This window comes from Erithacus rubecula (assembly GCF_903797595.1).
Source record: "Erithacus rubecula genome assembly, chromosome: 27".
Taxonomy (NCBI): domain Eukaryota; kingdom Metazoa; phylum Chordata; class Aves; order Passeriformes; family Muscicapidae; genus Erithacus; species Erithacus rubecula.
In genome coordinates this window covers 1,990,890-2,013,761 of record NC_136679.1, presented here as the reverse complement: position 1 = coordinate 2,013,761, position 22,872 = coordinate 1,990,890, and the positions used below count along the sequence as shown (strand labels likewise).

Genomic DNA, 22,872 nt, shown 5'->3' with positions numbered 1-22,872 from the left:
AGGGTTTGGTTCAGCAGTGACTCAGGTGACCTTTCAGCATCAGCTGTCACTTCTGACAGTGCCAATCCCAGCTCAGCCTCTGGAATGAAGCATGGTGGCATTAAGCAGTGGCTTCACTTTGACAGGGGAAAACTGTGACAGGAGAGAACAACAGCCAAAAAAAGTAAGACACAGAGAAAGGGATAAGATGGGGAGAAGAGGGGGAAAGATGGGCAGAATCAAAGGGAACAGGGGCCCAAGAGGCACAGGGGGTGCAGGGGATCCTTCAGGAGCTCACCCATTTCTGTGGGGTTCACTTCTGGAGGAGCCAGGAGAAGATCTCACGTATTCAGTACAGGCAGTTGCTGAGTGCAGACACATTAACACATTCTTTGTACCAAACTTATTCCCCACAACATCCAGACCTGGAAACCTCCCTACATGAAAGAACAAACAGCTCCAGGTTTGTTTTTTAATCTTAACAAATCCCATGCCCTGAGAGCAATTTCTTGTGACAAAATCAGTCAGGGTGGGAGCCCACTGTTGCACATTTCTGGTATTGTCCAGTTGCAAATGTGCAAATCTGACAAGAAATTCTTATGCTTCAAAAATGCAAGCTATAAAAACTCTGAATTCTATTTTTTATAGCTTAGTTTTTATTTTATTTTACAATTTTATTGATTTTGTCCTGTATCTTTAAGGCAATGAAGGATTTCTGGTGAAATGTTTGATATAAATCACTCACACTATAATTTTAGAGTCTGGTTCGGGAAAAAAATGTATTTTCTAAAGGTATGTCGTGTCTCCTCTGAATGATGGTTTTATCACTCATAGAGTGATCACTGAGATGACAAACAAGCTGCTGCTTGACTGGAACTTGCTGTCCTGAGAGGAGGGGCTGGAGTGTGTCAGCTCCATTAATCCCACAGCAGAGGTAACAAAAGAGTTGGTGCAGCACAGGCATGTCAGGGAATGTCTTCCAGGAAAGCTCTGTGGAAGATGACAGCCAAGGAGTTCAGGTACCACAGGTACAAAGCTGAGACTGTGCAAAGGACAAGTCTGTGTGTCAAGACATTGAATAAGGAATTTCTGAGCAAAGGTAGTGAGAACAGAATAAAGGCATAAGCTTGAAAGAGCCTTATTTTTTTATTTTTTTTTTCAACAGGTGATAGGCTTCTATTTCCTTGTAGAGCCTGTAAGGAGAAAATACTGTAGAAATCATTGCCTAAATTATGTTATGGCGCATGATCTGCTTGATGTATTTTGTTTCCAAACATTCAGCAGAAAAAAACAGCTTTTATCTAGCTGGTTGTTTAAGTGTTCATCTGACACTGATCCAGAGTGATGCCTTGGGACATGTTAGAAAGCAGCAAAGTGTGTTTCACCACTGACCTTCCAAAGGAGTTATCACACCTGAGTGAAAGAAGACTCCATGAAAACTCCCCAAAGTTTCCTACTAAATTCTGTGGTGTTTTGTTGCAGGGTTTTTTTAATGGAGTGTGATTTGCTTATTGTGGGTTCTCTCAGTTGAACAGCCCCTGGCAGTGCACACACTTCAAGGCATTCACATTACTGGGGTCTTTAAGACAATTTGACAATTTTTTATCTTCAGAAGGGCTTGTCTGAACTTGTTTCCTGAGCCACCAACCCTTGGAGACACAGAGATCTGGCAAGGTACACAAAGCATTAATCTGCCCTGTGGCAAAGGGCCAGGCTCAGTTTGGAACATGTTTCCAGAGCAGTGAACACCCACCCTGTGCTCTGCTCAGCCCGGGGTCAGTGGCTCAGCCTGGCAGGGCACATCCCTGCTGGACTCTGCCTCTTCTTCCCTCCCAAGTGCACATCTCCCAGTGAAAATGCTGTGCACTCCCTGCTCCTGCATTAACAGCTCAGCTGGAAATATCAGAAACCTCCTTGGTTTATTCCAATCCCCACCCTGAGCTCTAAGCTCAGTTTCTGTACTGTCAAAGACTGAGCTGAAAACACAGAGCATCTTCTTATGACGCTTTTAGCAAACACATCAGTTTTCTTCTCTAAGCTTTATTTGAGGTCCCTGTGTTGCAAAGGGCACTCTGCACCCAGCCAGCAGGGCAGCTCTGCTCTCACACAGCTCTGTGCAGGGCAGGCAGGGCTGAATTCCTCAATTTCACTGGCAATTTATTACCTCTGTAATGTATTTCTGTTTCAGACTCCTGCTTTAAATTAAGGATTAAGGTGACTCCTCTGAGTGTTTCACAAGAGTTATCTTCAAATACTACTCCATTTCCTGGTGCACATTGGCATTAAACACACGTATTGCTATCAGAACTGTGTTATCTTAAACCCATTCTCTTTACATTTTTCAAAGTAACAGGATTTTAGTCCTCCCACACTTACTCTTTTAACTGAGCTGTTTCAATCTGTATTGCCTTTCTGGACTATTTCACAACGATTAATGAATTTACTGTTTCCACGCTCCCTTGCCCAGTGATGGATGCTGCTTGTTCCTCACACAATGCCATGACTAGATGTTTCTTGTACTAAAAATTCAGACTACAAAATCTAAATATTAGTTCCAAGAAAAGACCGAGAATAAGAAATATCTACTTCAATTCCAAAATTTTAAAGGGAAAAACACAGATTAAAAAGAAGGAATAACGGTGAGATGAAGAGATGATTGTACATTTTTCAATGAATGGATAATTTTACTTAAGCCTCATTTTTAGAAAAAGTTGGTTTTCTGAAGGTAGCCATGGTAAGCATTGCAAATAGGCAAGTGGGTGGGGCTGCACTCACTTTGTTTTTCCATTCTTGAATGTCAGAGAAGTAAACTCCAAGTTTTAGAACTATAGCCTGAAGAAATAACATCTGATTCATGCCTTTTGTTTAATTAAAAAAAGAAACCCCAAGCCCAAGCCCCTGCGATGTGCTGCCAGCACTACTTGTCAGGAATGTCATCATAGTTGGCCTCACCTTGAGGGAGGAGAAATTTTGGAGGGAGGGCTGCAGTGGGGTTTCTCTCCCAACACCCCATCATGAGGATATAAAAGAAGCACCAGGGTAGCCAAGGCACAGCTGTCTTCTCTTGCCAAGCTGCCTAACTGACCTTTGCTCCTTCTCGTGCCTCAGCCATGGCCACTTCCTACATGAGCTCTTCCTCCACCTACGGGGGCGGCTTTGGGGGCGCTGGGGGCAGCAGCTCCCGCCTGTCCTCGGTGCGCGCCGGCGGCTCCTGCCGCGCCCCGAGCATCCACGGCGGCTCCGGCGGCCGCGGCGTCTCCGTCTCCTCGGCCAGGTACGTCTCCTCTGCAGGAGGAGGCTGTGGCTTTGGAGGAGGCTATGGAGGAGCCTTTGGAGGGGGAGCAGCCTGTGGCTTTGGAGGGGGCTCTGGCTTTGGAGGGGGCTCTGGCTTTGGAGGGGGCTCTGGCTTTGGAGGCGGCGCTTGCTTCGGTGGAGGGTTTGACCTGGCTGGTGGCTTTGGTGGAGGCGATGGGCTCCTCTCTGGCAATGAGAAGATAACCATGCAGAACCTGAACGACCGGCTGGCTTCGTACCTGGACAAGGTGCGAGCCCTGGAAGAGGCCAATTCAGATCTAGAAGTGAAAATCCGAGACTGGTACCAGAAACAAGCTCCCACCAGCCCCGCCCGTGACTACAGCAACTACTACAAGATAATTGAAGATCTCCGAGACAAGGTATGACATTCGTGTGTAGAGGAGTTGTAAGAAGGCAAGACAATTATGGAACTGCATGTTCCATGTCTTTAAAATAAGATTGAATGATTACAAAAAAAAGTAGTGAATTCCTCCTCCTGAATACATTGAGGTCCTGAGCATTCTAGGAGAAAGAATAGCCTCTTCTCAATTTAGACACCAAATATCTTATCCTGACAATGTGATGTTTGTTGAAATTAAAATGATTGCAGTAAAAGCTAGCAAAATGTGTTTAGAATTGTCAATATATTTATTCAGGAATCAAATAGTAAAGAATGTGACAGGCAGGCCTCAAAGGCTGGAAAGATAATTCTCCTGGCTACAGATAAGACCAGGTGTTGTACAAACACATTTCCCTGTTATGGTTCTAATCTGTGTTGCACAGAGTATCACAGACCTCTGGTTTGATCATGGAATGTTTTACCATTATTCATGGGACCCTTTCTCTGTGTTTCTCAATTTCCAGATCCTTGCTGCTACCATTGACAATTCCCGGGTCATTCTGGAGATTGACAATGCCAGGCTGGCTGCTGATGACTTCAGGCTGAAGTAAGTTCACCTGGAGCACATCTGTCTTCACTCTGCTTTTCTTCACTCTCTCAAAACAGTTTTTTCTTTACTAACTTCAGATGAAAAACACCCTGGCAAGCAGAATCCATTGATGAAGGACCAATTCAGAGAAGAAACCTGACAGAACAGTCAGATTCACTGAGCTGTTTGCATGATCAGTTATAGCCCATGTCTTCATTTTTTTGTGATACTTAAATATTATTACTAGCCTGAATCATAGGGGAAAGAAGGCAGGAATAGGTGGAATTTTCACTTAGAAGGAACTGATTGGCAGGAAGAGATTGCTGTGGAGCTGCAGCAGTTCTCTGCTGGAGTCTGAAATTTAGAGTAAGATGAGGCTTTTCCAGCTCCCAGGCTCAGCAGTACATCAGATGATAAATACATGATAAATACATCAGATGATAAAGGTCTATGTGCAGCTGCCTTCCCTGCAGCAATGCACCTGCAGGTTTCTGTTTTCCCTTCTATGTCCCAGGCAGCCCTGTGCTTTCCTACACACCAAATCTGGGAGGACACTGCAAAACCCCTGTCCTGTGTGACAGTGTTTCTGTTGATGCTGATAATCACTACTAGGTTCTGCAAGGTGAAATGTCACGTTCTCCTCAGGAACAAAATCATACAGCATTGTCTGTGCTTCCTTATGCCGTAGCTGGATATTAGAAAAAAACATCTTTATTGCTTTTACACTTCTAAATCTGTACATTTTCATCTCCAGTCCACTGTTCCTCCTGTATGTGATCATTTTATAGCTGTATCAAATACAAACTCGGACATGTTCCAGTGCTTGTTTCTTTTCTGAACTGCAGGTATGAGAACGAGCTGTTCCTGCGCCAGAGCGTCGAGTCCGACATCAACGGGCTGCGCCGGGTCCTGGACGAGCTGACCCTGTCCAGAGCCGACCTGGAGATGCAGATTGAGACACTGAAAGAGGAGCTGGCTTACATGAAGAAGAACCATGAAGAGGTGAGAGTCCTGACAGTGCAGGGAGGAACACTCCCCTTTGGAATTATCTCTTGTAAATGAAACATGAAAGTTACATGTCAGTACATGTGTCCTGTGTGAGCACACAGAGAATAGGGAAGCTGGTGCAACGAGAGAGAAAATGTGATAAATGTTTGATGTGTGATCCATCTGTGGTACTTCATAGCACAGGGAGTGTCTACTGAGGTGGTGCACTGATCTTTCTGTGTCCTCTGCCTTCTGCCCATGCAGGAAATGAAAGAGTACTCCAACCAGCTGAGTGGAACCGTCAATGTGGAAATGGATGCGGCTCCTGGCATCGACCTGACCAGAGTTCTCGCTGAGATGAGGGAACAGTATGAAGCTCTGGCTGAGAAGAACCGTAAGGATGCTGAGGCCTGGTTCTTCACCCAGGTACAGTCACACCAATGAACAGCATAGCATTACCACCCTGGCAGCTCCCTACCTCCCTTTCTCAAAATGATTGATTTTTTATACATTTGTATGTGACTTAACAGTTGTTTTTCCTTTCAGACTGATGAGCTGAACCGTGAAGTTGCCACCCACACCCTGCAGATACAGAGCAGCAAGTCCGAGATCACGGAACTGCGCCGCACCCTGCAGGGGCTGGAGATCGAGCTCCAGTCGCAGCTCAGCATGGTACAGAACTGCCCCCAACACACCCCAAGGCATTGCCCCACCCTGTCCCCTTCCTCTCCTCCACTCCCCCTCCGTGGGACAAACTTCATTCTAACCTGTTCTGACATTCCCGCTCTTTAGAAAGCTGGGCTGGAGGCCAACCTGAGGGACACCGAAGGCCGATACTGCGCTCAGCTGGCTCAGATCCAGGCGCTCATCACCAGCGTGGAGGAGCAGCTGGGCGAGCTGCGCTGCGACATGGAGCGCCAGAACCAGGAGTACAAAATGCTCATGGACATCAAGAGCCGCCTGGAGCAGGAGATCGCCACGTACCGGCAGCTGCTGGAGGGGCAGGACTCGCAGTACGTCACCCTGTCAGCGTTATCTGATGAGCAGATCAGGGTCACGGCACGCTCAGTGCAGCGGCAGCGGCGGTGCCGGGCTGGCTCCGGCCACGCTCCGGCACACGCAGCCTCTGCAGCTCTGGCAAAGAAAAGGCCCCGCTGCTGTCAGAGCTCACGCTAAATCTGTACATCGGTGGCATGGAGGATTTCAAAAGATAAATGCCACCGTTTTGACATGATGAATTACAAAAGGCACCAGGTCCCATATATATGTCTCACTTAATCCCCTGGTTGCACTGGAATTAGAGCCTTCAGCCTGAGACAGCCTACAAAAACCTGTTCCCAGTATTTCATTAGCTCCTGGTTTTCTCTATTTGTGCACAGAGGTGAAAATACTCATCCTCACACACCAGTACCCCAGCTAGAAGAGCCTGGAACAGACTCCAGCTTACTTTAGCAAAATCTACATTATCATGCCCATTTCTCATATCTGATGTATACATGGAATTCCTTCTGCTATCTGAAAAGGAATCAGCTCCTTATATAGTTTCTAGAGGAGGCATTCTCAGGAGAGGAGCAGTATAAGGAGACACCTCAGGACAAGGAACTGGTCTGAGCACTGTTCCCATTCCCTCTCAAGTACACAGGGGTGGATTTCAAAGCTGAAAGCATCTTAACACCACCTCTAGTGACAGCACACCTCAGCCATTGAGAGCAGCCGTGTGAAACCCACACAAATTCCTAAATGGGTCAATGGTTTCAGGGGACAGGGTCAGGAATGGTCATTAATCAAATTTTTCTTTTCTACAGGTTGACAGGACTGAACCCCAAGGATGGTAAGAAATATTTTTATTTAATGAGGGGCTGAAATGAACAGACAAAATAGGATTAAATAAACCTTTTAGCCTTGGATTTCTTCTTACTATCACAATTCCATTCTCCCCACAATGAGCATACTCTGTATCATGTGGAGACAAAAATATAACACTTCATTTTATGTGCATTTTTGAAACCAATAGATTGCCAAAATTATTGCATGAACAGCTCATGGGATTCTAAAATACCCAAATTTCCAAAGATTCCTAAGTTCCTCTGCTGATTCACATAACATACAAGATACTTCCAAATCCATATCTGATGTGCACTCCTAAGGTATTCTGGATGAGGACCAGGAGGGAAAGTGGATAAGATGTAAAGGCAGTTCTGCCTTTGATATGTTAAATATCTTGTGAGGAAACAAACAAACACAACCTCATCATTCAACTCCTCAGGGTCTTGGCAGGGCCTTATTGTTTTTCTGTTCCCTATTTAATTATTTTTATTCCCCCTACAACAGCATTTGCAAGAGGTCGTTCTGGCGCAGAAGATGATGGAAAATCCAGTTCTACCCGTGACAGAAGATTCCCATAAAGAAATACTGAATCCCCCCATGGACCAGTGCAGCCTCCACACTGGCTAATGCTGAGAGAAAGAGTCTTTCACTTCCCCAAATCAAAAGAATGTATCCAAGAATGCCTTTCCTTAGATTTGCTCTGATTTTGTACATGAGCATTGGCTGGCTGGGGCAGAGATGCCAAGCCTGTTTTCTGCTGGTGCTCTATTGTGTCCTAACAATAAAGTTTCTGTTCTGCTTCTGCAAATAAATCCAGTCTATTGGTGGTTTTTTGGGGCCATTGTGGCACTGCCACACACAGCCCACAGGCCCTCCCAGATGGGCTGCTGGAACCCCATCGGGGATACTCTGGGAATAACAACAGCAATAACAACAGTAACTTTAACTGTCCATTCATCACTGTCCTTATTATTGTTTTTAAAGTGCCTCTAGATTCTGCCAGCCATCTGGAGCTGGTATCAGTTTAAAAGAGAGAACATAAAAAATCCTTAAGATCTTTGTTCTCAATTCCAAGGACACAACACAGCTGCAATTCATGCACAAATAAAATACATCTCTGAAAAAATACATATATTTGTGTTCCTGCACTGCCAGCAGCACCAAGGCAAATTCCCTCAGCTCCTAAGAAAACAGCAGGCACAGTCCAGGTGAAACAAATTGGTCAGAGTTTGCTGCAACTGTTTTGGTTTTCATCCATCAGGAAGAACATCCCCAGCCTGCTGTTTTAGCCACAGCACTTTCTCCCAGCTACAAATCCCCCACCAGAGGAACTGAAGGGATGCTGATAAACCTTGAAGAGCCTGGAGAACCCCAGAAGCACAAAGCAGTTACCTAAGAGCTGTACTTTGCTCACATAATGTGTCTGGAAAAGCCTTAGCCCCATCACTGGACATTCAATTCAAACAATAGTATCTGCAAAAATTATATCATTTCTAGAATTACATATTTTCTTTTCCTTCCAAGCTCCTTAGAGATGATATTTTTGTGTCTTCTATTTTCTGACATTTAAGAAAAAGAAATACACTTCTGGCATCACCAGTTTGACCATCAGATCTTTGGTGCTGCTGGTGAGAAATGCTAATCCTGCTTGTATTCCCACTGGGAGGAATTCTTAGAGGTTCTGGAAACTGCAGCAAAGCAACATCACATTCCAGTAGAAAGGAAAACCAAATGGTATAAATGATTTTTTTTCCTGATCCAAAACCTAGGTGGCTGTTGCTTGTATCACTGAAACAGCAAGAGAGGGAATTCCTACAGCCACAGGCAGCTGTCCATCCATTTGTACTCCACATGGAGGAGTTGAATCATTCAGTGATTATTGCAGGACATTGACCTGTACAACGTAGTCATCCAAATATTCTGCCTGTATTTAAATGGCAGCCTCGAAATTCAGCTCAGTTTGCTTCCCATGTTCTAATTTGGTAAAACAATTCCCAGCTGAAGCAAGCTGGGACTGTGGAGCAGCAGCCAGGGAGCAGAGCAGTCCCCATCCAAGGGTGCCATCTGCTGACAACAGTTCATTTCCTTACCCCGAGTGTCACTTCCATGCTCTGTTCTGGATTAAAGAGGTGACTGACCCCAAATTCAGCACTGCAGCCTGACAGTCATGTCAGTGTTTTAAGTTGTTTGGTCTTTGTCATTGATCCTCAAAATGTGGAGATGAAAACTGCATGGCATTTGTTCCAGTTTGGGAAGGCTGAGCTTCAGGGGAAGCACTTTCCATGTCCCAGGTCACCTTTACTTTGGATGAATTGTAAGATAAAATACAATTCTGGTTTTCATGATGTGGTAATTCCATGATATTCTCAGGACTGAGGCTCTGTGGTCTTTCACACTGCCAGCCTCACTGCCAGGCTGGGTGGGAATGCCATGGAGTCATTTCAGGTGAAACTGAGGATTCATTTTATTTCACATTCTATTCTGTACATCCATCTGTAATTCCATCTTGGTGTGATAGTTCATAGACACCAACTTGCTAAACTGAAAATTCAATCTGAAATTTCAGATCTGGCGAGATCTGCCAGATGTCATCAGTTCTATTATAATTTGGGTTTGTTTCTTTTCAAGTTAGGGCCTCAGTTTTTGTCTGATGCTTCAAGTTCATCCCCCTCCCCAGCAGAAGGGCTAACCTCGTGCTGCAGCTATGGATAGTGGCTGTAACCAGAATATTTGGGGAGAGCCAAACCTTGTACTCACTGGAAAACTCAATTTTCAGTGATTTATTTCCCCAAATAGTTAGAAAGAAGAGGATTTCTACGGCAGGAAGTGTCTGAGGAAGGAAGAGGAGCATGTGCTCAATGTAAAGGGAGCTGGGGAAAAGGAAGGAGCAGGTTCTGAGCAGAGCCGAGCCCGAGCCACAAGGAGGAGCCCGAATCCTGCTCCCTCAGGAATGAGGAGGTAGCAGGGAAGCTGGAGTGCAACAACTCCTTATTGCTGCAGCTTTCCAAATGGAACAAGCAGGGAAAACACATCCCTGGGTGTTCCTCCCGGGACAGTGGAACTCTGCTCCATGTGGTCCTCCCCAGCAGGCAGGACGAGCAGCAGGGCCAGGGCACACCCTGGGAAGGGGGTCAGCCTTCACCAGGTAAGGAAAGCAGCTGCAGCATTTCTGGGAGAGCCTGTGCTCACTCAGCTTCCTGCCTTTTCCCAAATCTTCCTCCTCTGCCTCATCCTTCAGCCATGGACTAGAACAAGACAAGTCAAACCCACTAAACTCAGCAGCTGTCACAGGACCATCCCCAGTCTACACCCCTACCAACATGAGGAACAGGACAATCTGAGACTTTGGAGAAAGACTATTCCTGCATGATTGCCAGGTCAATTTTTAGGGCTAGTAGCTTTAAATAATCTCTTGAATCTTTTGAGTGCTGTTACAAACTCATAGTGTAAATATTTTCAATAACTAAGATAAATGTCTTAGTAGTATTAATGCTGGGAACAGCAAGAAATCTTCACATTGCTGCCCATTGAGACAAGACCACTGAAACAGGACTGCACCTCAGATCATGAGAAAATCAGTATAAAAGTATCTAATTCTCATGTATTTCCCCTGGAAATGGCAGCTGAAGGGAACAGCTGGGCATTACTGACTCTAGACTGGAGATTTTTTAGTTTAGAAGCTGGATGATTTCATGAAAGCCTCACATCTCCCACAGGCTGAAGCTGTTAGGATGCAATGCATTTGAGAATCCACAGATTTGAGGATCCATGGATTTCTGTAATTCCACAGCCTGAGAATTACCCCAAAAGTATCTGCAGAGCCCCATCCCTGCCCCAGCTTCCCATTTATTCCCTTCATGAGCAGGAAAACATAACATACTAACTACAGGGTTAGAGAGAAGTCTGAGGCAGAGCTGATCCTGTTCCACACCTACGGATTTTGGCCACACCTCACTATTATCATATGAAAAGAAAAAGAAAAAAAAACCCAAACAAGCGAAAGGAAAGCAGCCCGGTATGTAGCTGATTCCAAACAACAACAGCGTGCAGGCTCATAAATGCTTCAGAATTGACCAAGAGGAAGCACGTTTGGTGATGACACAATCTTGTTGCTGTAGTCATTCATCGAAGGGAAACTCCCACAGGAAAAGGCATAAAGCTGCTCAGGGAAGGCGAAGAGGCTGCTCAGTGCTAGACAGCCAAACCTGGGGTTCGATTCACACAGAGCTAAGCATGAGCACCAGCCAAGGCCCTTTCCAGTTTTTTTCTGGGTCCCTCAGGGGTAGTTTAGGGTGTGGTTTGGCCCAGCAAGAAATTTCTTACAGAGCGTCAAGTGCAGATGGTGGTGCCAGCAGCACACATGCCTCCTTCTCCTCCGCCAGACCCTTCTGGCTGGCTGCAGGAGGGGCACCCTGGGGAGGCTTCGGCGAGCACTATGGGGAAAGCATCTTCCTGGGTGGGAATGAGAAACAGACTATGCAGAACCTGAATGAGCGTTTGGCTGCCTACCTGGACAAGGTCCGTGCCCTAGAAGCAGCCAATGCTCAGCTGGAGAGTTGCATCCTAGAGTGGCACAGGACAAAGTCTCATGGAAAGAGGCATGACTTCAACCAGTACGAGCAAAACGTCACTGACATGCAAAGACAGGTAAGTCAGAGCTGGGACTGTGTCATTCTGTGCTCTTCTAAGGAATTGGGGTTCTCCTTTATGCTGATGGCTTTCCTTTAAAGAAGATAAATAAAAGCTTTGAAATGTTAGAAATCCTCAGGAAGATAGTTCCAGGATCTGGGCATAAACATTCTTTGTGTTCACAAGGAGGAGACTGGGTACAAGAAAGGCTGGAAGGGGGTGAGGGGGATTCTGCAGAGACTGGCAGAATAAAGGGATCTGTGTGCTGCCAAGTGTTCCTTTCTGAACTGAAACTGGGGTTTGAGTAACTGCAGCTGGCAGAACATGGTCTTTTTGACTGCACAGGTCTTGAGCAAATTACAAAGCAGGAGGAGTGCAGAGCCTGCCTCTGCTGCCGCTGTCTCCAGACAGACTGGGGCATTCCAGCTCTTTGATTCCTGTGGTAGCAGACAATGAAACTACAGGAGTTTTGGGACCAATGAGCTTATGTAATCAGATGGAAAAATACTTCATTGTAATTAAGAAAATAGCAGTGACAAATTCCTTGTGGATGTTTTCACTATAATTAAAAGGAGAATTTCTGGTTCTTGCCAGTAGTTAATATTAATGTTCAACAGTAACTCTTTCAATCTCCCAAACTCACGTGTCTTCAAATTTAAGCATAATATTAATCTGTATTCATAATGAACATCCTTAGCACTATAACCATGTGTGACTAATCAGTGTAATTAACTTTACATACCCATATGGGGCAAAACCCAAAGCTCTTCCAAAAGCAATGTTGTCGTTTGCCCTTCACTTTTTATAACACTTGGCATTCCAAGACCCTGAGAAATTCTTTTTTAAAAGGCTTGGAAACGGTATTAATTTACATCTTTGCTGACTGGGGCCAAGGACTTAATCAAACTCCACACTCACAGCTAAAAGTGTTGCCTCCAGGCAGTAGATGAGTGCTCGGACCACAGCCTGTGTACAGAGAGCCAGAACTGTCATCACCCACTTCTGTTTTAAGGATAAAGAAAGGTCACCATCCCCAGACCTGCCACCTGGGCACTTTGCTTTTAACAGAAAGAGAAATAAAAACTTGTTCATCAAGAACATATATGTGTTCAAGTGGATTTGGAATTAGCAAATCAGACAGATTTAGGAAGACAGTAAGCATAAAACCATGATGCTGGTTGGGCCAGCATCATTTAAAGCCTTCACTTCTGAATAGGTTGTACCCAAACTGTTTATTTTTAACACTCACCCCTTAAACAGCTGTCTCTGGCCACAGACAGCTGGAGGCTGGTGTCTGTCCTGGATGTGGAAGGAAAGGCCAGGAAAGGATCATTTACAGGTGACAATTCAGTGATTGAACTCAGAATTTTCACTTTCTCTATAAAATATTGCAGCATGTCTGCCAGTAAAATGAGTGAAAATATAGCATCTAATTATTAACCATAATTAAATTAATTAAATGTTAATTTAAAAGGTGAAACGAATTTAGCACCTAAAATAAAACTTAGACTAAATTTAGGGTCCTATATCCAATAATCCAGAATGTCTATGATACACTGCCTGTCTGAACTTGGAGGCATAATCATTTGGATCCTATATTTTTTAACCACACTCTCCTGGATACCTGAATTCAGGATGAATGCCTGATGAAGCAACAAGTTTTAGGAAAAGCCTTGTTCCAGCCTGATTCCATCCTAGCCCAGATACACAATGAAATAGCACCTGTTCCTCAGGTAACTGTCTTGTTCATCACCTTGTGCTGCTAGATAAGCAAAGTGATCCACAGAGCATTCCAGGAGATGGGACAAAGGACATGAGAGGTCAAGTCAGTGCAGGAAGCCTTCTTGGGAAATCCCTGTTTTGAGAAGAAATTGGAGTGCATTTCCTATATAATAATGTGTGAGTTCTTAATGAAGCTGGCAGTTTGCAGACTGGTCCCAGAGGCACAGTTCATGATGGATGCAGTAAGGAATTCTGTGTGACTGTAAAGAGATAAGTGACACATGTGACATCCCCTGCTGGCTGCAGAATGACCACAGCAGTGGGCAAAGCACTGACCAGTGCTCAGATCACACAGAGAATGGCACAGCAATTCTGCACACAGCAGAAAGTGAAGAACTCATGTTGTTTTCCCCTTGCCTTGTACATTCTCCAAGGCTGGATTCAAGAATTGCCTCTTCTCTGTCACAAATTGCAGGCAGCCAGGCATGCAGGGCATTGTTATAGTTCTTGAGCTGGCCTCGATTGTGTCCCAGGGCAGTATCCGAGGTGTGCTGCTAATTGCCCAGGAATGCACAGTCTGTTAGCAGATTAGTTAAACATTCCACAGCACCTTCTTCTTCACTACAGAGGTGAACCTTTGACACTTCAGGAGAATTCTGTCATTTCCTTGTTTCTTTGTGATTCATTGAGGTGTGGGAAATTTACTCCAAGGTTGTTGAAAGCTCTGTAAATGACTTTACAGCTACAGTGCCCCTTGGTTTGCTCTGTGGATGCTGAGGGAAGGCAACCACGCTTCTCTTTCCTCTGTGTTAGAAAAGGACACGATGCTCTGCACTTATGATTTCATGATAACTATATATGAGTTCCTGCTGAAGTTCTTTCAAAGATTTGTCAGGGAATACTGAGCTTTTCACATTCAGATCTATAGTAAAAAGCTATTTCATGTTATCAGGGACACATGAGCCTTTCCAGTGCACACCGAGTGCACCAAAGGAATGAAATTGTGCTTCATCCTGCACCTTTCGGGGTGATTTTCAAATCCCAAAGCAAAATCAGACACCTGAATCAATCACTCCATGCTGCTGATGAATGAATGGACCACAACAACCAGATGCCAGTGGAATTGCTGAAGCCTGTGGTGGGTTGAGGGTCCTGCCAGTGAGTGGCTGCCACCATCACTGCTGTGCATCACAACCCCAGCTCAGCAGGGTGTTCATGCACAGGCTGCTTTTTAGCATAACATTAACTCCAGTATTTTGATTGTAGTCAGACACAGCTTAATGGTTCTTAGTGAAATTTGCCCTAAAGATGCCCAAGGCAGCTTTGTCAGCAATGCTGAACAGGATCAGAATCCACTCTCAAAACCAGAGGAAGGCAGTGACTACAATTCTGTAATAGACCATGAAGTTTGTGTAATGGAATTCATACCCTCTACCTGGCCAGGAATAAGATGATGTTTCCCATCCTCAAAAAAGTAAGAAAAAAAGTAAAATAAGATTATGGACAAAAATAGCAAAACTTCTAGGTGAATCAGGAAACTGAACTGCTTTTATTCCTATGGTCTCCTTAGCATGGGAATTCCACCATTTAGATGCTTCCTATGAGCAGCAAAGAGGCTAAACCAGCACAGATGATTTACTGTCACCCCATGGCAACACCAACCCTCCTGTTGGATTCTCTGTTTTCCAGATTGAGGATAGCAAGATCACCAATGCCAGCATCCTTTTACAAATTGATAATGCTAACATGGCAACTGAAGACTTCAGGCTCAAGTAAGCTCTTCTTTGATTTCCTCATTAGATTTGAGAGAAGATTAAACTAAACATTACTTTTTCTTGCTAATCCAATAGGGAAGTGATTTTACTGAGGTTTTCTGCTGATACTAGATTAATAAAAACAGTGTGAACAGGGGGAAAAAACCAAAAGTATGTAAAACCCACAAATGATTTCTGAAGAGCCTTGAGTCACCCTGTTTATGATACTTAGTGCAGGTCCTGATGAGCAGGTTTGACAGCAGACACTTGATGCTTGTGACAAAAGGCACTTAAAACTGTCATCTGGGATTACAAATTACCCCCTCTAAGTACTGCACTTCCCAGTCCAGCCCAAATCTGTTTCCTGGACTTATCACCTCTTGTGCCCAGCTCTGCAGGGAACATCTGTCCTTGTGTAGCTTCTGCTTTGGTAGCACACTGTGGATGTTATACAGATTAACAGCTGGTGCATCACTGGCTCCCAGCACAGTCTGATTTTCAGTACATTGAAAGAGAATTCTCAGATCGACTAAAAAGACAAAATGTTTGTACAGAACACTTTCAGGCAGGTCTTTCCAAAGGAAAAGATTTGACACTTCTGTAAGTGACTTCATAGGAATCAGGAAGATTTGTCTTATTTCTAGCAGCTGGTGATCAGCTATAAAAAATATCACAGTTTTTGGAAAAATTGTGACAAACTTGGAAACCCTGAGCACTGCCAGTCTTTCATTATCAGTTAGTAGTGTCACAAAAGGAAGCAGTGGAACTACACTGAGGGATGAGACAGACTGAATTTATTGGGTGAGTGGAGAAGCACCAATAGAGCCCACAAAACATGGAGTTAAAGGGAGAGATGCTGAAGAGCAAAAGTGCTTCCCATGCCCAAGGGAAGGCAGAGCAGCATCTCCCTGCCCTTGGCTCACTACAGACACTGCAGGAGGTTAGAGAGGAATATTAGCTGGCTTCCATCACGTTTTTCTTGTTTTTCTGAAGGACTCAAAAGTTACCATTTTGGAAAAACTAGAGCAATCAGTGCTTGCTGATACTGTTTTTCAGAGAATTGTATTCTCAAAGTTTTCATAACCTAGTAAAAGTGAAAAAAAGAAATTTTATTTCCTACCACATAGGAGTTATAAGGGATAAAGGAAAACTAATAAAACTCATTTTGTTGTTAAAATTATTTTTAAAAAATATTTAAATAACGTATATTAGAAGCAGAATTGGTTCCTTTGGTTGGTTGTTCTCTCTAGTTCCCTACAGAGACTCAGTTCTCTTATCCAAGAGCCTGAACTGGGCAGTTCTCAACATGCAGGCTGTGTCCTCTCTTTCCTCATAAAGATACGAAGCCGAGAAGTGTCGCAGGCAGGGAGTGCAGCTGGATGTGGAGAACCTGAGGAAGGAGCTCGATGGCATGACCATCATCACCACAGATCTGGAAATGGAAATTGAAGGCTTGAGAGAAGAGCACATCCTCAGGAGGAAGGACCATGAGGAGGTAGAAAAAGTTCCACTTGGTAAAATCCTATCACAGGAATCTTTACTACCGTGTAATTAACTGAGTAAGACCCGCAATCTGTAAGTAGGATTGATGATTCAGGATCTAATCCTGTTTCTGAGCAGCCAATGAGAGTCAGGTGAGGCAAAAAGTCTGTGTCTGCTTTACCAATTACACTGGGGTTTCAGAGAGGACAGATTGCTGGAGTCTCTCCCACCCATCTGTCATACACAGCTAATAATAACTGACATATTGGACAGAAATGTTCTCAGAAAGAGTTAGATATAAATACACAGAGTGCTGCCGGGTTTTAGTCATCACAGACTTTTTCCTCAGTTCTGAATATATCATTTCCCATACTCAAAGAAGCATAGAGGGGTTGAGGGTTGGGAGGGATCTCTTTAGGCCCCCTTGTCCACCCCCCACTAAACTCAAGCAGGGTCACCCAGAACAGGCTAACCTGAACAAAACAAATCTCAAATTCTTGAAGGATCAAAATTAAAAAGAATGGTTGGTAAAGTCAGGCAAAATTACTCATTCTTGCAAAATCCCAAGCACAGTAATTATATAATTCTCAAAAGCCACACTACTCTGAATTCTGCAGAGCTACACTCAGTGCTCTCTGTTATTCCCACATTTATAATTCCACTGTTTGAAACATGCTGGTTTCGCTTGATCTGGTGTTTGCAGTTATTACCTAACACCGGGCCAAACGTCCTGCTCAGTGTCTGTGGCTTATTAAAGCAGAGAATAAAACACAGGGTTTGCTCAGGGGCAGATGCAGCTGCTTTTGGCTGACCCCCTCCCAGCCCAGGAGAGTTCCTGGACACAGGGGACAAGCAGAGCCATCCCTGTGTCCAGCTGATCTGCATTCTGTGATGTCATACCCCAAAAGGCTCCTTTGCTTGGGCTCTTTGAAAATGGTACCAGGCACAAAAGGTTGTGCTACACAGAAAGGAATGTTACCCTACCTGCCTGACTGGTCCTGTAATTATGTTGTTTACACAGTAATTATATGCTTTAATCCAATTATTCCTTTAACAATTACATAGAACTTTTACATTACTCTCCTGTAAACTTAGTTATAGTTCCATAAATATTAACATAAAGGGTAAGAAAGATGAAATTACTGTTAGATTTTCATCAAGGTTTTGGGTTTCTAATAGATAAATAAATAAAAAATGTCAGTGCTTCTTCATTGAGTCCATTTCTTCCAGAAACATTCTATGAAAATATCTCCTTGCATGTTTTTATTGAGTTCTGCCACAGAAGCAACTATGTCACTGGTTTAAGTCACATCATAGTATAATAAATATATATTTTTTTCAAATAATGTTAACATAATGTATATATAACAATTGCCCCCCAAACCTCTCTGGGATTCTGTGGCTCTCAGAAACTTTCTACTTCCATAAACAATTTTGCTTGTTCCCTCTGCTAACACATGAACAGGATATGGAAGCCAATCGCTCCTCACAGGACTTCAAAGTCAATGTAAAAGTAAACGCTGCCCCTCCTGCAGACTTAGGCAAGATTCTGGCAGAAATAAGAGAAGATTACGAGGCCATAATTGAAAAGAATCGTCAGAGCCTGGACAACTGGTACAAAGAACAGGTAACAGCTATTCCCTGCTCTTTTGCAAACCCCCCCTGTGGCTGTACCTGCCTGAGCAGAGTCTGTCAGCTTTTCTCTTGCTGCTGTTCACAGAGTGCAGCAATGTCCCTAGCAGCAAGCCCTAATCCTGAGCAGATCCAGCACAACGAGAACGAGATCAAGGAGCTGAGGAGGACTTTGCAGTCCCTGGACATCGAGCTGCAGGCACAGATTAGTAAGGTATCTGCTGCAGACATCTTGGGCTGCTCACTCATTCCATATATTCTCAGAAGATGTCATGGACCAATTCTCCATTTAAATCAGCAGCCTAGCATAACTTTATTGCAGTTGTCAAAGTATGAGGGAAAGTGGAATATAGATCATGTTCAGCTTTGCCAAAATATGCAAAATAGATTCAGCAACCACCACCAGGAAGTGAAAAATTTATGTCTCTTCTTTTGACAAAACATGAGGAGGAGGAGAAGAAGAAGAGAGGGGATAGCTGACTCCAGGTCTAGACAGAAACTGAAACAAAAGACAGACAGCAACATCAAGAATGCAAAAGTCATATTTATCAGCCCTGTTATCAGGCATGAAATACACAAACTGTGAAAAATATTGCAGGGGAACTTCCACAAACAATACATAGCTCTTACACAGGTTAAAGCTCATATCCCAGAGACCTGGAGACTTTGGAGCAATTCTGGATAGCTCATGCAGAACAGACAGACTGACAGCAGTTTCAGGAGCAGAGCTCTGAGCAGAACGGATATGGCAGGGATAAATGACTCACTTTTGCCTCTCATGCACACACGGCACAGCTTTGTGGTTCTGCTGCCTTCACAAGAATAGTTATGCAAATACATAAGTGTTTAAATTACCACAGCCTTAATTTTGCAATCTTCTAGCTAGAGACCAAATTTGCTGGTATTTCTGTGTTGTATCTACCACATAAATAATAATCATGGTCTTGGTATTATCTGCCCTGTCAGAAACACATGCTGGAAGACACCTTGGCTGACACTCGGAATTACTACGCTGCTGCACTTCAAAACATGCAGCAGATCATCTCCAGGTGTGAGGAAGAGCTGAGCCAGGCTCGTCATGACATGAAGCAGCAAAATAACCAATATAAGGTTCTTCTTGGGATCAAAACACGCCTGGAAAAGGAAATTTCCACGTACCGCCTGCTGCTGGAAGGGAATGCTGAAGGGTAAGGCAGAGCTGCCCTGACTGGAACAGATGAGAGTCCTCATATTTGGATTATTTATTTGTTTGTTTGTTTATGCTTAATCAAAGCTTGTGAGTCCCATAGTACATCAAGGGTTGGTATTTTAATGTGACAGATCATAATAAAAAGTCAGAGCCATTTAGAGTGCAGAGACACTTGTATCCATGTAATTTGGATTACTTAAATTAATATAACATTTTATTAAAAAAGAATAAAATTCTCCATTCCCACAGCATGGCCATCTCAGCATAGGAGAAGGCTGGCCTCATTTTTATTCTCTCATCTGATTTGTATGAAGTCAAAAAGGAAGATCAGCAGCCTTTACAACTGCAACTCTCAGGCAGGCAGGCAGGACAGAGTGGCCCCAAGTGTGAGGGTATTTGTAAGGAACCAAACTGGGATCAGCCCAAGCAACTCTGAATACAATGAACCAATGACCCTGTCCCTGGGTGCAGTAGTCAATGTGCACAGAGATGATTTCCAGTGAGAATATCTACCAAAGGGAAAGCTGACAATATAAAGTATAAAAGCATCATTCTTTTTCCTTTTTTAAAAATTTTATCTCACAGTGGGATGAGGTCTCCTTAGAAACAGTGAGAAGGGGGTGAGTAACTTCTTGAAATGAGTGTAACATTGTCTTCTATTTCATTATCTTCACAGGACAGCAAGAAAATCTGAAACTAAAGGTAAAATCTCCTTACTTTGTTCTCTGTAGTGACTCTTAATTACTGTCATTTCCAATCAAATTTTACTCAGGGCAGTTTGAAGCTCAGCTGAGTGCTGTGGAAGGTGTGCATGGCAGGCTCCCCCAGGCCTTTGAGCAGCATTTCAGCGGTTCCTGGCTGCTGTGAAGGGCTCACTGCAGAGCCCATGGGCTGCCTGAGCCCCAGCCCTGCCAGCCACACACGTGGCCACAGCTCAGGCTCCAGACTAAAGCTTTCCTGGGATATGAGGAGGCAAGGAGGCTCCTTGGGAGACTAAAACAGCGTTAGGGCTTGAGAGCAAACCGAAAATCTGCATGTCTGGAAACTCATATTCTGGCATGGGCATGACCTGCAGACATCCAGGATAATCTGCTGGATTTGCATTGGCTGGGCTGTTCCTTTGTTATTCATTTGCCCTGACCTGGACCAGACCCAGGGTGACTTTCTGGCAGCACATCTCACACAGAGCAATAACAAATATTGACTCGAAGTAAAACAAGCAGAAAAAACTTCGCCGAGGAGGCAGCAGGCAAATGACTAAACGAAGCTTTCCCTGCATCACCTCATCTCAGCATTGCTCCTCGGCTAATTAAAGTTGCTTTTCTTTCAGAACACTCCGCGCTGAGCAACCGAAAGCTGAAAGCGATTGTCCACGACAGTGTGAACGGGGAGGTGGTGTCCTCCACCGTCAACGAGCTGCCCCCTCAAGCCTGAATGAAGCTGTGCCGAGCGGCGCGTTCCGGCAGCAGCTCCTCCGGAGCCGCGTGTGCCGCGCTGGGTCCCGTGTGCGCAACGCGGGTCCTGCAGTGAACCTGCTTCTCAAACGAGCTGCAGCCCAACACTGCCAAGTGCCACACACAGCTGCCTATAGCTGACATTGGTAGTTTAAAGAGCTTTTAGTCACCGAAAATGCTGAAGAAAAGCTGTTGAATTAAAGTGACTGGCTGAGCTAGTGACAGATGTATTGTGCACATCTCCCCAGGGCAGGAATACCCATCTGGGATTCAGTTATCGCTATGCAAATTAGCTATAATTTAAGGGGAATAATCTCTCAACTTTTTTCCTGGTCTTATGCCTCTCATCATATACCTCACTACAGCCAATAAATTTTTATCCATTATTTGTTCTGGTCCTTGGAATATTTGATTTTGCTTTCCCTTACATATGCCCAGTCCACTGTGATAGTGTCACTGACATGGCTCAGGACAGCCAAAGCCTCACTGTTTCAGGAGGGACAATACTGGAAAAAACACAAAAAAGAAAAGAGGAGACACAAGTTACAAGTGACATTTACATGAGCAAAACTATTCAATTTCCCTATATACAACTTACCAATGTCACCATTTAAAACAGCATTATGAGTAGGAGTGTTGCAAAGTCACTTTACTAAAAATAGTCCCCCAGAAACGTTTCTTTATTCTTCAGTTTGAGAGAAATTTTCCAGCACTATCATTAGATGCTTTCCCTCAGACCCTGTAAGTACTTTTTCAGACACTCATTCTTTCTTGATGACCCAGGTAATTCAAGAAACCATCTCAGTTATTTGGTCTCAAATGAATGTTCACTGTCTCTGTGGAAGGGTTTTACAGTGCATGCTAAGGTCAGGGAGAGCTGTCAGCCTTAGCCAGACTCAGGCTCCCTCCCTTTCTCGGGTCAGCCCAATGCCCGAGTCAGCAGCAGACCCTGACAGCAATAGAGCTCAGCAGAGATAAAATCTGGGCAAGGGAAAGAGAAGTATCATTAGGATGTTTAAATGAGGAAGAGTGTAAGGCAGAAGGAAGAGACCAAATGGAACATAATGAGTGTGTCAGGGATTTGCATTCCAAAGTCACCGTCGGCGTGTCCAGGGCAGTTTCGCATTCATGAGCGACATTGTCACCAAGCCCCGTCATCCCCACGAACCGTGGACTCTCACAAAAGGGCTCCTGTTACCTGCCTTGCTTTGAAACAGACCTCACAAAGGAGAGGGGAAATCTCGAAGGAAATGCAGATTAAACTGAACAAAGTCCACTTGTGTGATACAGTGATTTGCTACTGGCGTGTTGTAACCAGCTCCTGATTCCCCCTTTGCCCCCCGCACCCCAACTCTCCACCCTTGTTGCACAAAGAGATCCCAAAAGCATTGGATGGATTACCTAATGGTTTCTTTAAACTGGGTAAAACTTGTAATACAGGATTAGTAACTCCTGGCTAATTAAGAGTGTCCTTCCTTATGGCTTACCAGATTTAACAAGCCAGACCTGGTGTTTGCAGCATCTGGACAAAATGTGCCCAGGTCTTCTCAAACAATTTCCTGTGTTATTTAAAGATATGGTCATTTATCAGATTTACATAGCAGAGCCACATCGCTGTGACACAAATAATTATAAAAACTTCTAAGTTGCCTTTTATTTCTACATCAAAGGAGAGTATGTGCTTTGTGCTGGGTTATTGTGCTGAACTACAAGAAAGAAGAAGGAAAAGCAAATCATTGAAGTGCCTTATGGAACACGCCTGTCCTTATTTCACATTCCTGAGCAGTGCTCTGGTGTCCCCTCATGCAGAGGTGAGATGCACTCCCTGTGTCACGCTCAGCTATGGTCCAAGAGGTGCTGGATAAGAGGCAGCAGAATTGCTGTTCTCATCTGCTGAGAGGCAGCAGAATTCCCACTCCACCACTCTGATGGTTTTAACCTTCTCTTACACCTGTGCTGCTGCTCTCTGTACAGGTCAGACCAGTAGAGCTCAG

The 22,872-nt window shown here is 44.3% G+C and overlaps 2 protein-coding genes across 2 annotated transcripts; both read left to right on the top strand.

Moving 5' to 3' along the window:
* The first annotated feature begins 3,018 nt into the window (after positions 1-3,018).
* LOC306813041 (keratin, type I cytoskeletal 19-like) lies at positions 3,019-7,822 on the top strand. Its single transcript, XM_079328056.1, has 8 exons — positions 3,019-3,653; positions 4,138-4,220; positions 5,048-5,204; positions 5,454-5,615; positions 5,736-5,861; positions 5,982-6,202; positions 6,995-7,020; positions 7,521-7,822. Exons 1-8 carry the CDS (start codon positions 3,090-3,092, stop codon positions 7,592-7,594), a joined length of 1,413 nt encoding a protein of 470 aa, XP_079184182.1. The 5' UTR covers positions 3,019-3,089; the 3' UTR covers positions 7,595-7,822.
* A 3,341-nt stretch (positions 7,823-11,163) lies between these two features.
* KRT23 (keratin 23) lies at positions 11,164-20,879 on the top strand. Its single transcript, XM_079328060.1, has 8 exons — positions 11,164-11,663; positions 15,057-15,139; positions 16,460-16,616; positions 18,069-18,230; positions 18,324-18,449; positions 19,202-19,422; positions 20,101-20,126; positions 20,755-20,879. Exons 1-8 carry the CDS (start codon positions 11,250-11,252, stop codon positions 20,856-20,858), a joined length of 1,293 nt encoding a protein of 430 aa, XP_079184186.1. The 5' UTR covers positions 11,164-11,249; the 3' UTR covers positions 20,859-20,879.
* The last annotated feature ends 1,993 nt before the right edge of the window (positions 20,880-22,872 follow it).

Excerpts from the sequence above, each read along its gene's own strand:
- LOC306813041 (XM_079328056.1), top strand. The coding sequence starts at position 3,090 with ATGGCCACTTCCTACATGAGCTCTTCCTCCACCTACGGGGGCGGCTTT. Across the intron at positions 5,205-5,453 it reads TGAAGAAGAACCATGAAGAG|GAAATGAAAGAGTACTCCAA; the intron begins GTGAGAGTCCTG and ends CTGCCCATGCAG. Across the intron at positions 7,021-7,520 it reads AGGACTGAACCCCAAGGATG|CATTTGCAAGAGGTCGTTCT; the intron begins GTAAGAAATATT and ends CCCCTACAACAG.
- KRT23 (XM_079328060.1), top strand. The coding sequence starts at position 11,250 with ATGAGCACCAGCCAAGGCCCTTTCCAGTTTTTTTCTGGGTCCCTCAGG. Across the intron at positions 11,664-15,056 it reads TCACTGACATGCAAAGACAG|ATTGAGGATAGCAAGATCAC; the intron begins GTAAGTCAGAGC and ends TCTGTTTTCCAG. Across the intron at positions 15,140-16,459 it reads ACTGAAGACTTCAGGCTCAA|ATACGAAGCCGAGAAGTGTC; the intron begins GTAAGCTCTTCT and ends TTCCTCATAAAG.